Source organism: Tinamus guttatus, unplaced genomic scaffold (assembly GCF_059628265.1).
Source record: "Tinamus guttatus ecotype Peru unplaced genomic scaffold, ASM5962826v1 Tinamus_guttatus_pri_ptg000652l, whole genome shotgun sequence".
In the NCBI taxonomy this organism is placed as follows: domain Eukaryota; kingdom Metazoa; phylum Chordata; class Aves; order Tinamiformes; family Tinamidae; genus Tinamus; species Tinamus guttatus.
In genome coordinates, this window is record NW_028289186.1 from 2,690,725 (window position 1) to 2,706,822 (window position 16,098).

At 43.0% G+C, this 16,098-nt stretch overlaps 1 protein-coding gene across 1 annotated transcript; it reads left to right on the forward strand.

Annotated features, from left to right (window-relative positions):
- The first annotated feature begins 6,705 nt into the window (after positions 1 to 6,705).
- On the forward strand, positions 6,706 to 14,510 carry MMP23B (matrix metallopeptidase 23B). Its single transcript, XM_088536138.1, has 8 exons — positions 6,706 to 7,419; positions 8,981 to 9,111; positions 9,459 to 9,598; positions 10,465 to 10,632; positions 11,613 to 11,777; positions 12,283 to 12,393; positions 13,346 to 13,472; positions 14,209 to 14,510. Exons 1-8 carry the CDS (start codon positions 7,249 to 7,251, stop codon positions 14,381 to 14,383), a joined length of 1,188 nt encoding a protein of 395 aa, XP_088392264.1. The 5' UTR covers positions 6,706 to 7,248; the 3' UTR covers positions 14,384 to 14,510.
- The last annotated feature ends 1,588 nt before the right edge of the window (positions 14,511 to 16,098 follow it).

Sequence of the window (16,098 nt, forward strand, 5' to 3'; positions counted from 1 at the left end):
AAGTATTTATTCCTTGGTAGCAGTTCTCTGGTGTCCTGGTAAAGTCACATTTCCATGTTCCTACAGTTAATCTTCCTCCAAGTATTCAGGTGAGGTTGTTATAATTTCAGTGGATTTTTTTTCATACAGTGCTACAAAAATGTCTCAGATTTAACCCTTTTGTTTGTTTGCTGGTTTGGTTGGTTGGTCGGTCATATCTTAACACCTAAGCGTTGGTAACGTCAGAGATGCAGATACTCATCTACATTATTAATTCTGTTTCTTGGCAGTTAATTATAGGGTAAATCCCTACTGAATAAACCAGACATTCTCTCCCAAATTTGCAAATGAGAAGGACTCTGAAGGGGCTACAAAACTGTCTTGTCATTATATTTTTAAGTGTTGGCCTCAAAGCAATTGTCTTCCCTAATGGAAAAAGCCTGTAGAGAGACTGCAATCCTCAACTTCCAAGCTTTGTAGCTGCTGCAGAAAATGTAAAATTACTTCTTCTATTTTTTTAATATAAGTTCTCTTTCAAGAACTCATGATCTTGTTTGTCTCTCTGAAATTCATTGTAAGGCCGATGTAGCGATGGAATTTTGCACAGTCTACAGTATACACTGGCTTTAGCACTACTGAAATAGTTTTAAAAATAGCTTTCTGTTTGGGACTAAGCTTTTGCATTTCCTTCTTCCTGCTGTGATTGCTTTTGATGTTTCAAGAGTAAGAGTTAATCTGCTAAGCACCATTTTGACCCATTCATTTTCCCAGTCAGAAGGGAATTGCTGGGAGAAAGCAAGAGAAAGCAAGGGAGAAAAGCAAGATGGTCAGAGAAGCCTCAGAACGAGGGACACCAGAAGGCAGGAGGATGGTGGTACGTGCCAGGACCCTCCTGAAAATGTTGAATTGTTTATGCAGCCTTGGCCATCATTTTACAATGAATACAATTTTACTTGCTTGTTCTTTATACCTGTTTCCAGGTAATCTCTAAATGATGTAGGTCCTTCTTCTGGATAAACCTAGTCAAGAAGAATTTCTGTTGTTTCCTTAAGACACAAAGGAGACTCTGCTGTGCTCTCCCTGCTTCTCACTTTTGGTTAGTCCTTGGGAAGTGCTTCGGAACAAAACTGGCCACTTTCACTTTCTTGCTTTTTTTATGCATCTGTCACTTAAATTTTTCCTGGCAGATAGTGTTCTAAGCCAGCTGGGAGACTGGTATTTGAGTTGGCAGCCGCTCTTATGAGCGTGGCTTTTTGTGCAATTGGATTTTCATGGAAAATCGCTCTTAAAAATGTGCTGTTATTCTGGGCAGTGTAAGGACATAAGCCTGAAAGGAGCACGAGCCTCTTTGGTTGCCTTTATTTTTTGTAAAATCTGGGGATTATGCCTCATTTTCCTATCACTGCCATGGTGCAACCAGGTAGAGCTGTATTTGCAGTGTTTTCTTTTGCATTTGTGAGCCGGAGCAGACAGCTGTGGGAATAGCTTCCATCTGTGTACACAGGAGCCTCCCTACAAGCACAGCAGGGTGACTGCCTAAAACTGGAGCCGTGAAATTATAGTTCTACCACAGCATAGGAGCCTCAGATTCTGTGGTTCACTTAGCCTACCATCTCTGGAGGGAAATAACTGATGTAAGTTTTGTCAGGAATAGCACCTGCACGAGGTCTAGGGTCCATCACTTTCAGTCTCCAAACCCTTAAGCTGAGGATTTGTTGATTTAAGAGAACAATTCCGAATACAGAGTTTTCCTTTTCCTCCACCAAGCCCGAGCTCAGTTTTGTCCTGCTTGCCGACTGTGGCAGCACTGCTGAGAGATCTCTGCAGCCCTAGGGGCTTATGAGCCAAAAAAATCTCCCGCAAATAAAATAGCTTATTCCTTACATTCCCTTCATGCTCAATGGGGGGATAAAGACCTATTGACTTGCATTTTTTTTCCCATTCTATTTACTGCCTTAACTGGAGGATGAAATTATTAGCCACTGCATCTCCTTTTTTTTCATGTTAATTTCTGTCTTCAATGTTAAACAGCATTCTCTTTGCAAAGCCTTCTTCTGTCCAGGAAAGAATGTTGTTTCTTTTATTCTGGTTCAAACTGTCTTGTTGCCTTCTCTTATTGAAGCTGAATGCAATCCTAGGAATTTGTTGCTCCTTGGCTTTGTCAAGCCTATTTGTTTATAATTTATCTTTCAATTGAGATCTTTAGGCTTTGAGTGACACTTTTTTACCTGCAGGTCAGGGGGAACACTTACCTTTCTTCCCTCCCCTGTGCTTCTTTCATACTCTAATGCAGAAGTGTCTCTTTGAAATAAAATTTCCAAAGCTTTGGAAGTCTGGCCACTATTTCCATGACACAGGGGAGTGAGTCTTAGTCCCCCTTGGATGCATTTTATTCATTTGCGTCTTCAGAAAACTTGCCCTTTGTTTCATTCCTGAAATTCTAGATGGCCATGACCGACTGCTGAGCTGCTGCCTGGGGTCAAGCCCACGTCTCTCTGGTAACGTGAGGTCAGGCCAGCACAGATGCTTCTGTGACTGCAGCTCCAAATCGACACTTCAAGCAAGATGTTCCACTCCCCGTGCCAGCTGGACGAGGCCCCTGTTTTCAGCTCATTGGGTACTCAGCAAACCATGGATTTTTCGAGGAATGCCGGTGGATGCTGAGGCTAAGGGGCTGCGTGGAGGCTTCTTGGGCACTAAAGAACATTCTCACCCTCCGACTCCTTGGACTGGCACCCGAGGGAGATGCGCCCTGAGCCACCCTAGGAACAGTGTGACTGGTACTTGCTTTTTCTGTCCTTCCACCCCCTGATATAGAGCTGGAAGGGGAGAGCTGATGAGAGCAGCTTGTTCCAATACTTGAGTGGTAAGTACTTACTCTGTGAATAGTGCTTTGCTTCAGCAGGAATGAGATTCCTTTTGGATAGTCAGCTGTAGGTCTAGCACTACCGGTTCTTCTCTGTGTAGCTCTTCTCAGCATGAGTATGGATGTGCTGGAAGAGATGGCCCTGGAGCCTTCTGTGATGAAGCGGTGGCCGTGCTTGCTGGCCTGCAGCACCAGAGCTGACTTTCCTCCTAAAAGTGCCAAACGTAGCAGAGATTAATTTGGAAATAGCACTGGATAAAATATTTAATGATGTAACAACACTGACTAAAGGGGAGAAGAGAAATAATCCATGGTATCCAAGAATAATTGATGGAAATAGGGAAGTGTTTTTTCTGAGCTAAAATCTACCCTTAGGAATGCAGCCATGTACTGTGTATATTATATTGCAACCATGCCTAAAAACTAAGCATCAAAGCAAGTAAGATTGAAGAGACTGAAGTAATTTAACAAGGGAAGTGTTTGGTGTTGTGCAAATGATCCCATTCTTCACGCTCTACAGAGTCTCTGCTTTGCCACTGGAGGTTTTACAAAACATTAATTCCCTCCTGACAGCCATTTAGAACCTGCTTTTTCAAACGACGTTTACAGGGCACAGAGAGCTTAGGATTCAGGATGTGTCCCTGAAGCTTTGCTTAAAATCCCTCGCTCCCTGCAAAGCAGACACAATTCGCAGTCACTGCTGCTGATGGCAGTGAGACAAAGCAAAGGCAGCTCTGTCCCTGCTCTCCTCCCCTCTTCCCTCTCCCACCATATGGCTTCCCTCAGACTGTAATGTGTTCCATTGCATTTAGGCTCCGCATGGAGCTGAAGCCAGGAATGTTTTTCTCTCCAAATATAGTCAGACCGATGATTCTGGTCTGTACTCCAAACCAAATATCCGGACTTGAGAACCTAAAGCTTCCAATAGTCTTCAGAGTTTTGAAGTCACAACATTCAACACTCCTTTGTGCTTGTACAAAAGCAGCCCTTTCAGGGGCTCTGGCTGCCTGATAAAATGTAAAGAATATTTTAATCTATTGGAAGAGCCAGAACTAAAACTTTACAGTCTGACTACCCTCTTGCCCTTGGCACTGTGCAACACGGGCTCCCAGGAATGAGTCTTAGGAGCTGTCTGAAACATCTGAAAAAGGCTTAAATTCTGGCAAGCACTATCAACCTGAGGCCAGAGGGCTGCATCTGAGAGGCCTTTGAGCACGAGTATCTTTTGGGAAAGCCATGACATTCTTAAATCTGGGCACATAGGAAAAAACATTGATGGATATGCACTCTGGCCTTAATCCTTAAAACAGCTATGAAAGAGAGTTGTGCTTGAAGTTTAACAGGCACCCTGTTAACAGACTGAGTAGATTACCTGAAACCTGAACTTCTTGCTCTCTGCCAGCAGCCACAGCTGAGGATTCCAGGCAGCACTGGGGCACCCAGCAATGCACCTGAACGAAGCCCTCGGAGCAGAAGCGGCGTCAGGACGCACACGGTTAAGTTCATGCAGCTCTGTTGCCTCCACAAACCCATTTGTAGATCCTGACTGCCCCAGCATAAGAGCTTCCCTCATCCGACTCTGCAACAACAATGTGAAATTTGTCTTGGCCTCACTGCTGAGTAGGTTTCTGATGAAATATTTGGCTTATTTTTTGAAGGTTTCAAAAGCGTTCTGCAGCCAATGGCTTAGTGAAGTGGCACACGCAGGTATTGAATTTTTATGTGGATGGGCACAGTGCACTGTCCTTGGATGGAGGAAAAAGGAACTACCTGCTTTCCAAGAACCCCGTCTGCCACTTCTCATCTATTGAGACATAAACTGCTTTCTATCTAGATGAAGCAGCAGGATGCTAAATGGTACAAAGGTCATAAATCGTCTCTGCAGCTAAAGATTTCCATTCATGTGGCACAAAAAGGAAAATGGCTAACACACAAATACAGTCTCTTTCCCCAAACAGAACACTGTAGCTCCTGGAAAACAGCCTGGCTCTGCTAAACTTCAGCAGCTGCATGAATAATTATTCAGAAACCACGAGGTCCTGAAGGATGCACCTTCAGCAAAGCTCTACTTGCTGATTTTTGATGTTGGGAGGGAACTGAGATCTGAGCAGAGACGAGTATTTTACAAAACCTTTTGCTTCCTTTACGCTGAGATAAAGGAAACTCCCACACTCTTTGGACTATGTGGTTATGTGAGTTCTCAATTCATGTTTTAAATTTGGGTCTCTATAGTCACATTCAGAAACCTTAAGGCACCAGTTGGGTGCTTGGAAGACCTTTAGGTTCCTGCTCTGCTAGATTTCATGCCTGATCTCCAGCAAATCCTTCATCCTACACAGTGTTATGTGTCTCAGCCTGTAAAATGCAGATAATAGCACTGCTCCACCTTGGAGGCTGACGTGAGGATAAAGGCTCTGAGAGGCTGTAGGATGCTCAGAGAGGAGAGGGTGTCTGTACGAGTGCACAGGATAACAGTTAATATCTTTTTCAAGTGCTGGTAGTGCTTAGAAGCCCTCTGTTATGCAGTTGCACAGCTGAAAGCTAATGTTCTTCCAGAAGTGCATTTGCTAGCAGGTTTTTCCTTTTGTGCTGGTGCTACTTTAGTGGAAAACTAAATTGGTGGAAACTTGGCCAATGTTTTCCATCCCCAATTCAAAGCAGGTTTTTATTTCAAGATGGTCTTTCTGCAAATGCGCTCTTTTCTACAGACTCTGACAGCAACTTTTTCAAGGGTCTAAGTGTAATAACTTATTGTTGCTTGGTTCTCGTTTCCTACCATGGTACACAGCTTCCACCACAAATGGAGATAGTTTTGCAATAGTCTCTGGGGCCTGAACAAAGCAGTTGCTTAGAGTGCCTGGGTCTCATGTTTCATTTACCAGCTGTTTCTGGGGAAAGAGGCCTGTCCTTAGAAAGCTGCTAACATGTGAAATGAGCTTCTACCTCAAAGCACTGGAGCTGGCTGCTTTGGTCTGCAGGAGTTAGAGCCTGGTCTCCTCGCTTCGTCGCCTCTTCCTCCTAGTTCCAGTTTCCCTTTGTAATTCTTCCCATAGCTTCCTTCCACGTTACTCTCTATTCTGCTTCCTCTCGCATCACTGAAGGATTTCTGCAGAGCTTGGTCCCATCTCTGTAGGAAGCACGTTGTTTCTGCTAGGGGAGCTCGGTGAAAACTGAAAAAGAAAAATGTGAAATTACATGCACGCTCTTTGGTCATTTTCATTTTCAGCTGTCTAAAAACTGCAGGCAAGCTTTAGTCTGAAGTGCAGAAAACTTCCGAAGAGTCATAAACTTCCTTGTGAACTAGGAAAAAATATTGATTCAATTTCTTGTTATTTGAAGTGCAAGAAGTTTCCAATTTTCAAAAGCTTCAAATATCTATTAGGAATGTTTCATACTAACTGGTAGCAGAGCTAACCCCTCTTTGTTATTTGCTTGTGAACTTAGAGGATTGCACAAAGTTCTTTTTTCTCTATTGAGCCATTTAGCTTAGGGCACCATAGCTCAACAGCACTGGGATCCTCTACAGCCAGACAGAAAATTCCAGCCACTTCTGAAGACCTCAGATTTTTTGTGCAAGCTTTCTTAAAAAGCCCCGAATCACCTGAAATCCCCACGTGGAGATGTCTAATTGTTTAAGCTGAGTTGGCCAGTTTCTTTCTTGAAACCAATCAGTTAAAGCTGAGCTACCCAAAATGGGCATGATTCTGAAAATACTTGTTCTTCTTTCTCAGCATGATCACCCTGTACTGGGTGGCCCTCAATTCCATGGAATTTGCCGGAGTTGCTTGCAAAGTTCCATGGAGGAGGAGCTGATTTTTAGTTTTATCTAAGCTGTGAATTCCTTGACCAAAATCCCCCGAACAGAGAAGTCCTGCCTGCCCCAGCCAGCCTCTCATCTTTCACTCTGCTCCTTGAAGACAGCCCCTGACAAATGACAGCTCTGCAAGCACCAAGCATCCCTACCCGACGCGTTCCAAGGGCATGATGCTGGCTTCTGGATTCCTTTTTCACCCCCCTCCTTCAACTTTTTCATTATATAAAGCTGACAACTGCAGATTTGTTCTCTGTTGATATATGGCCAGTTAAAGAAAGGAGTTCACGTCCATCCCAGCTTGTTTCACTTTGCTGTTTTTTTTTTTTTTTTTTTTTCTCTGCTCTAGTAATACGATACCACTTGGCGGAGGTTAAGAGAATCTTTGGCACATTGGAAAGAGGCTTAATGTAAAGTCTACATTTTTTTTTTTAAAGAGCTTTTTGAAACACCAGCATTTCGGCACAACTTTGACAGTAACTGCAGGACTCCTCACAAATGCTCCAGATGCAACTGTGAGCAAAAGGATTACCAATGTGTTCAGTGAAGTGAATGTCTCAGCATCTCTCTCTAAAAAGCATTAAGGAACGAAATGGATCCAGCAGAACAATTTTCTGCAAGCAGAAAGAAGAGCTTCCCCTCAGCTGACAAGAAGAAAGACAGTGGTTATAGATCTCTTATGGGATTTTTATGCATATTCCCTGTGGTGGCTTTGTTGGCTTTTGTGGGAGACCCAGCTGGAGCTGCAGCTCGGAAAAGCCAGGTAGGGGAAGGATCTAATTCTCAGACGCCTGGAAGGGGAGTGGGATTATCAAGTGTGTGTGGAAGTTTTCTAAAAGGCTGCTGAATTTGGGGAGGGATCTAAATGATTTGAAAATAACTGTTAAGGCAACAAGATCTATTTGTTTCCCTTTTCGCAAGGGTCCCAAAAGGAAATGAAGTGTCTAGCTAGACCCAGGTCAATAAAAATGAGCCTGTATCTTGCTGACAACTAAATGCTGAAGGTACAGAAGCTCTGGAGCGTTGTGCCTCAGAGCAGCCCTCCCGAGCTCCTCTGCTTTCCCAGCCTGCCGTGATGTGGCAGGAACCGTTCGGAGCTCCTCGGCAGCGGGGCTGCCCTCGGGACTCCGGGGTCTCCAGGATCCGGGTGCCAGATCCCAAAGGCCAGTTAATGCAGGACCTGCAGAAGCTACGAGGTGATGTTAGAGCTAGTTCAAGGTCCATTCATTAGCAAGATATGCTGGTGCTACTTGCTGTTTAGAGAGAGATGGGACTCCCAGAAACTGATCTTAATTCTACTGCTATGTTAACTGCAGAAATATAATCTTCTCTAAAACCTTGCATCCTTTCCTGTTGTTCGTGGTTATGATGATCCCTGTCAATAGCATCTTTTGCTCAGGGCTGTTATTAAATTATCCTAAGTCACAGAATATCCCTCTCCTCATACACCCCAGGCTTGGTGAACATTCAAGACCCTAACCAAGCTCAATGGGCATCCTCCTGGAAGGGGCTGGCAACTTCTCCAGTTCTTAAATAGTCCCGCAGTCTTGGCAATTGGCCCTTTAGCATCTAGACAAATGCTTTAATCCAAATTATACTGTATATTTTTTACCTAGATCACTCTCATTTCACTCAGAGCCTTTCTGGCTGTTGTTTTCTGGCTTTTAGTACTTTCTTGCCATTGGCTTTGTGTGAGAGCAGGGACAGGCTGTTTTGCCTCTCAGAGCCTCAGCTCTTCCGTAAATAAAATGGAGAGAGACTTGTCCTCTATAGACTGGACTGTTAACTCATTGTGGTGCAGTTTTAGGAGCATTACCACTACATTTATCACTTCTTACAGGTCTTTTGCCTCTGGGGCAAAGTTTACACCAAGATGTTCAATGTCCTGGTCCCGACAAGGTGGCGCAGAGCAGACAGACGCAGAGGACCACGATGGGTGTCCAGTTTTTATCTCCACTCCTCAGGGTTAAAGTGTTTTTGTAGTTTGAGTCAGGCTTGTTGCTGAATTTATGTCTTATGACTGCTTTAAATGCACTCCTGGGTTTCCAGTTTACTCTAAAGACATTTTGGATCCAGGATCCAGCTTTAAAAGGAGCTGTCAGCACAAAGAGATGCCTGTTTGACTCGTGTGTCCAGTGTTTCTTTTTTTTTCCTGTGGAGAGGCTGGAGAGCAAGAGCAAAGTGAAAAGGAAATGAGAACTTTCCAGGAAAAACTGCAGCACTTGCTGTAGCCATAAGCCACAGTTTTGTTTTTTTCTTTTTAAAACAATGTTCAAACTTTTAATTTCTTCCATCTCTTTTAACCTCTTTTTTTGTCTTTTAAGGAAGATGCTGCATCACCTGCTCTTCATGGAGTGAGCGCTTCACACGGTCCACCTTGGCCTCCAACGCGGAGAAAACGATACACCATCACCCCGGGACACCTCAAATGGGACCACTTCAACCTCACATACAAGTATGGACATGCCTTAGCCTAAGAGCTGACTCTAAGTGACTTTTCAAGGTGTTTTTTTTTTTCTATCAAACCTTTGATACCCTTCAGAGCCCTCTTTCTAAAGCTTTTCGGAGACAATTCAGTTTTTGCACGCTGAAGTATATTACATATATTGCATATATCCTGAGTGATGCGAGTAGGAATTGCCTAGTCTGCTGCTTGAGAAATGATGCTGTGCAACAGTGGGAAGAAGTTGGGGAAAAAATGTTTTGCAAGAGAACTGAGCCGAAAATTATGTGTTTGAGGTCTTGCCAGCCATGCTGGGGGAGGGAACAGTATCTTGCTAAAGCTGTTCTGTGTCCTTACAGAATCCTGTCCTTCCCGAGAAACCTCATAAACGCCAGTGAGACACGCAGGGGCCTAGCAGCTGCCTTCCGCATGTGGAGCGAAGTGTCCCCGTTCAGCTTCAGGGAAGTGCCCCGCCACGCCGACAGCGACCTGAAAATAGGTGAGCGCGCGGGAGGCTGCTCCGTGCACCCGCTCCCAAGGGACTGATGGCTTCAGGATCTCAGAGGCCCGAGATATTCAGAGCAGCTGATAAGAGTCCAACTTGGTCCCTGTTGAAACAGCACCTTCCCTCTCCTTCTGCCCTGCACCATGCTGCAGACTCACTGACCACTTCATGATTCTCCCAGGCCTTAGGAAACATTAATGCTGAGGTGTTATCTGTTCAGATCCAACCCCAGATGGAAATTCTTCTCGTGATTTATGGGCTGTGAGAAATAACTACTTGCCGTGCAGCTTGCAGCGATAGCGAGACAACCAGCAGATTTTTCCCTTCTTTCGCAACAGGCTCCTCGTGCTCCTCTTGCACGATGCCTCTCCCAAGCATGGGATGTGCCTTCCCTGGGCTTGGCAGCCACGTGTGAGCACCAGGTAGCCTCTGTGCCCACTGAACGAGTGTGCTGTGGCTGCCTGACCTGGCACAGGGATCCGTGTGTCTAAGGATGCCCATTCATCTCTGTTTAAAACATAGTACATAATGCAGGTTAAGGTTATAGTCTCACCGCCCAACTCCTCTTAAAAACAAAAAACAAAGAAGTTTCCAAATCCTGTTGCACAAAGAACTCGGCATTCCTTTCTGACAAGTAGACTCATTTGTGTCTGTTGGAGACAGCTCTAAATCTAGGGTCACCACAGGGGCGAGTCGAGTTTGCATCACTTAACCCTCATTTGGGACAACAGCTTTGCATTTATTTTTCCTTTCGTATCTCCGTAAAGCAGAAATCACATGGGAGACCATAAGGAGAGATGTACTAGTAAACCACAGGGTTCCAGATGGAAGGTTTACTAAATGTGCTTCCTTTTGCACAGGCTTCTACTCTATCAACCACACGGACTGTCTGGAATCTCTCATCCACCACTGCTTTGATGGAACAACAGGGGAACTTGCCCATGCCTTCTTCCCACCCAACGGGGAAATCCATTTTGATGACCATGAATACTGGATATTGGGGAATACCCGCTTCAGCTGGAAAAAAGGTAACACACGCTTCAGGGAGCACCTAATGCCTGGACGTATTAGGATTTTGGGGGTCCTTTTCTTGATTTACCTAAGATTGGAAAGAGACTCTAGGAACAGCTGTAAGTTTTCTGCAGTTTTGGACTTTTGCTGATCTTGAGACTGCAGTGCTATCAGGCCCTGTGTTTGGTGGCAGTTCCAGCTGTTTCTGAGTAATCCAGTGGACTCCAGCCATGGACGCAAGAATTGGGCTGTGGCCCGAGCAGCTGTATCTCTGGGAAGGGCTACGTTATGTGACTTGGACTTGCTGATAGGGCTGTTTACATTTTAATTTTCCTGGGTTCATTTCAGGTTTGTAGGTACCTAAAAGTGTCTTGTGTGTTATTTAGGGCTTGAAAAGTGTTTTTTGTTGCTTTTTCAGCAATGTCAAAACAAATCTGAAATTAAAAGCAGATGGTCCCTAACTAATTAGCAAACCCACCCAGTTGATACTCTATGATCACCCTGGTACTTTTTTTGAAAGGAGGATATTTTGCTTTTCACCACCTAGAGAGGTAGAGAGATTCAGAATAGTCTCCAACAGCTCTCCCCCTCTTGCTTCCCAAAGCCCAGCAACAAATAAGAACATGGGATGAAGACTGGGGAGGGCTGATTTTTGTAACAGGTCAGTTTATATGCTCAGCTCCAAAAAAAATACCCTTCTGCATCAAACTCCTCTATGGCTGGTAACTATCAGTGATAGCGGGTGTTAGTCATCATTTTAAACATTGCTGTTGCACAGCAGTGTTCCTGCTGTCTGGCAGTTGCTCTGTGCACTACTGTTTGAAATTAAAAACACATGCAAATAATTGGCTTGTCTGTTTGCACCCAAGCAGCTACAGAGGAAATGAAATTTTAATAAGACAAGACCATAGTGCTAAAATATTTCCAATCTCTATTCACCAGGTCAGCAAATGCACTTCACCATGCAATGGCAGCTGTTTTTGCATTTTTCTTCCAGGTGTTTGGCTTACAGACCTGGTACATGTGGCAGCTCATGAAATAGGACATGCCCTAGGACTTATGCACTCGCTGAACCCCAATGCCCTCATGCATATCAATGCCACCTTGACTGGAAAAAAGACCATCTCTCAGGATGAAGTCTGGGGAATTCACAGACTTTATGGTAAGGAGGGCAGAGAAATGGGTTGTGCTCTAGGCTTCTCTGTATGAAGAATGTTTGACTAAACTTGTAAGAAGTAGCACAAAGGAAACATTTTTTTAGTGAAAAGTGAGGGTAAAAGCAGGTGTGGTGTAAATAGCCCTCTGGCTGGACTAGGCTGTGTTAATACAGCAAGGTCAAGCTCTCCCCAAGGTGCAGCAAGAAGCTCCTAAGCTCAGAAACAACTGCTTGCCCCTCTGAAACAGCCCAATCACAGAACGGTTGAGGTTGGAAGGGACCTCTAGAGATCATCTAGTCCAATCCTGCCTCTTGCAGGGTTTAGAAGAGACAACTTTGTTCTATCACTGGTGCAACTGGTCCCTCCCTGTTCCTATAAAGCTGGTATCCTGCTCTGTTTATCGTACACTGTCCCAACTCTGTCCTTTGCATTGAACAGGCTGATGGGGATGAGACATCAGTTTGTTTCTCAGAGGGAATCCCCCTAATACCTTGTTTCCTCCTGTTTCAGGATGTAAAGACAGATTATTTATGTGCCCATCATGGGCACGAAAAGGTTTCTGTGAGAAACGCAGGAAGTTGATGAAAAAGCACTGTCCTTCCACCTGTGACTTCTGCTACGGTATCCTGCCTTCCTTCTGGGATCGGGGTGGGCTTCGGACAGAGAGAGGGGTTACAGTAAGGAAGTCGAGGAAGAAATGGTATTAGCTGTAGGGATAGGCAGGATCTTAATTCTGCATTAGAGGACAGAAGATGTGACTACCCAGCACTGATGAGAGGCATGGCCTGCATCTGATCCAAGATTTACATATAAATATTTGTGGACTAGAACATTAAACTATCACATTCTTCTCTAGTTTAACTAAACTAATGGTAGGGGGTTTCTGGAGGAAAAAAAAAACCACACACTCCATGTGCCTTGGAAATATTCCCATTTGAGACGAAACAGAGGAACTGAGATGATGAAACACTAAATTAGGAGATGCAGTACTGTACCTGATGCATTTATGAGACAGGAACAAAGCGAATTAAACCTCAGACACAGCCAGACTTGACTTGCTCTGGAGAAAAGGAAATAAGAAAAACATGTTAATCATCTCATCTAGGGCCTCACTGCTAGGGACCCAGACACAGGGATAATAAGGAATCAAGGTAAAGCTACTGCAGATGTGGAATTAAGCTTCACATAAATATCCCCGACCTTAGGAAGAGGCACCATGTAAGTAGTGTCTCTGGCCAGTACAGACTACTGATAAAGGATAGTTCAATAGTTGCAAATATTTATATCCTCTGGGATTATTCATATACTGAACTTTTACCCACCCCTCCAAGGATATGAAACAGGGCTAAGTTGCCTTTTAATCCATCTAAATTTGTATGAAACAAGGGAGTTATCTTTGCATATAAACAACGTCAAATATTCAACGAGAGTGCTGAGTAAAACACATTTTTTAATTAATCCCTTTAAGGTTCTTGGGGTGATAAACTGATAATTGCATTTTGGGATGACTAAAGCTTGATAATGAAATATTCTAACTCTTTTGCCATTTCATTTTCTCAACTCTGTTGGACAGAATTCCCATTTCCAGCAATCCCCTCTACTTTGCCCCCTCCAAGGACAAAAACCAAGACTGTTTCTGAGGGCAGGAATGTCACCTTCCGCTGTGGACAGAAAATCATCCATAAAAAAGGCAAAGTTTAGTAAGTGCTCTGTCATTTATTCCAATTTAGGGCATTTAGCAGCTTACATACCAAAAAAGAGAAAAAAAAATGAGTATGACAAGTGTGACAAGATACGTACATAACAGTGCAGTCACCTTCTGGTGACTGTCCTTTATTGGGCACTCATAGAAAAAAAGGGGTGAGGAAATGACTGCTAAGCCCCATCAAGGATGGAAGAAAGGATGGAAGAAAGGAATGTGCAAATATTGTTTATAACATTTACTTTGAAAGCAGAGCTATCAGCAAGGGACAAGCTGAACTGAAAAGGGTAAAATCCAGGCCACAATTATAGCATAAGGATGATCTTTACCCACTTTATCAAATTCCTTGGCATACATTCTGAAAAAAAAAAAAAAACCCAAACCTGCAGTCTTAAATTTACCCGTTCAATTAATGTTGTTAGCCCTTAATACTGTACGAGCTTGTAGGTTCTGGATGTGTCCAAAGCTGATAGCTCTAAGCGCCTGAGGGGCCAAATTCCCATTGACCCTCAGTAAGATTCAAGCTCCTACTGTTAATCTTTCCTTTGTTAAACAAAATAAGCACCTACATTTTAAGTAGATGATGGTGGTTATAAGGGGATATATCCATCAGTTCTGTCTTAAGCAGAACTAACCAGCACAGAGCACAACTAACACATATTGCTTTATATTGGATGTTCCCTAATGCAAATTCTGTTATTTTTCTGTTTTTTTTTTTTTTTTGCTTTTAACAGCTGGTATAAAGATAAGGAGCTTCTGGAATATTCATACCCAGGTTACTTATCCTTAAATGATGATCACATGAGCATCATTGCAAATGCAATTAATGAAGGAACTTACACATGTATAGTAAAGAAAAAAGAAAGAATTTTGACCACTTATTCCTGGAGGATCAGACTGAGGCACTAACAAGACCCTGGAATAAGAACTTCAATTATTGCTAGTTCTGTTTCTAAATCAATTTTTTTCTTCAGCATTTTATATTTAACCTGCAGCAGTGCAATCAAACTTTTAAATCAACTGCTTCCATGGTTTCATCAAGAGAGACTGTGACTTCATTTTTCGGGAAAAAACTTTTTCAAGCTACTTTTAATGATTAAGAATTTATCAAGCTTGTCCTGTACAGAGAGATAATAAAAAAATAATTAACAAATCTAGGGTCAGATTTTTGCAGTTACATGACTCACGTTTCTAGAAACTGATGAAAAACAAGAGTGAAACCTCTCATTAGGCAGATGGATCAACAGATTGATGCATGAGTTGAGTGTCTGCCTTGGAACCCAGCCTGCAGAAGCCTTGGTGCATCTCTGCACAACGTGTGAGCTCATCTGGACAGTGACAGCTGCATCCCGGCCTTCAGACTGGGGCTTCCATGGACTCGGGATGGAAAGGGCATCATTAGTGCAGCCCTATCCTTAGGATTTGCAGAAGGGAAACGAGAACAAGCAGCTGATGGCCAGAGCCACCACTAACCCACTGCAAGAGGATGTCAGCACTTTGGCCACCTACCTGTCTCCCCAGAGCCAGGAACCCTGCATGTTATAGCATCACTACATGTTAAAATCATAGTTTCCCTCTGTTGAAATGCACATTTGCTGATATGGAAAACACTTCAGAACTTTGGAGCTATCCTCAAGGTAAGCAACAAAACTTGCTTGATATTGGATTAGAATTTGATTTTTTTTAAAAAAAAAATAAAATCTGAAATAAATCAACAGCAAAATAAATACCTGAAATCCTGTGATGCACCACAAGCTCATGCAGTGGCATTTCCACTTTGGTCCAAATTATATACTCTGCAAGCCTTCCACAATGCTGAAATCAGCTGTTTAACCTGCCATGATTTCAAACTAATTAAATACTGTAAAACTGTTTCTGATCAAACTGACTTTAACTTATTTTCTCCTCTCCTTTGCCCTTACATAACTCGCATACGATTAAAAATAAATACATTCCCCATCAATGTCAAAAGTCCAGATTTAAGTTAACCCACCTTGGAAAGATGCTTCCAATTGCATGTGAAAGGTCTCTTTAGAAAGTTAAATATCGCAGGTAAAGTACAATTATTTTTAAGTATTTTTATCCCTTTTCATTTCTCATATATTTATTTAGTATGAATAAATAAGCTTAGGCTTCAAATTTACCATCATATTTAAGTAAGAGTACAGGGTGGTAAAAAATTTAAAAATGTATCTTTTTTATGGACAATTACAATCAGGATAATAAACTGCAAGTACTATGTGCAAAAACAGACATTTGTGCCAACCTAAAAGCTGCAATGTGGCAACTGAGCAATGCTGCTAGACTGACGAAGAGCTGATATTGTCCTCCTATGAAGGAAACTGGAATACACATACCTCTTAGAACCACATCAAATTCCCACTATAATCCAGCATCAGACTTCGTTGATTTTGCCTTTTTTTAAAAAAACTAAAACCATCCAACTGAGATGAATAATCCTTTCTTTTTGTCAGGGAATCAGACCTGCCATGCGTGATGCTGCAAGAAGGCCAAGGAAGTTAGAAAGGAAATAATGTCACAGAGTGCAAGATGCACCATAGAGCTTGAAGCACAAAGTACAGTCATTTTCCTTACAGTTTATCAAGGCCATGGGAAAATGGTTC

Excerpts from the sequence above, each read along its gene's own strand:
- MMP23B (XM_088536138.1), top strand. The coding sequence starts at position 7,249 with ATGGATCCAGCAGAACAATTTTCTGCAAGCAGAAAGAAGAGCTTCCCC. Across the intron at positions 9,599-10,464 it reads CGACAGCGACCTGAAAATAG|GCTTCTACTCTATCAACCAC; the intron begins GTGAGCGCGCGG and ends CCTTTTGCACAG. Across the intron at positions 11,778-12,282 it reads GGGAATTCACAGACTTTATG|GATGTAAAGACAGATTATTT; the intron begins GTAAGGAGGGCA and ends CTCCTGTTTCAG.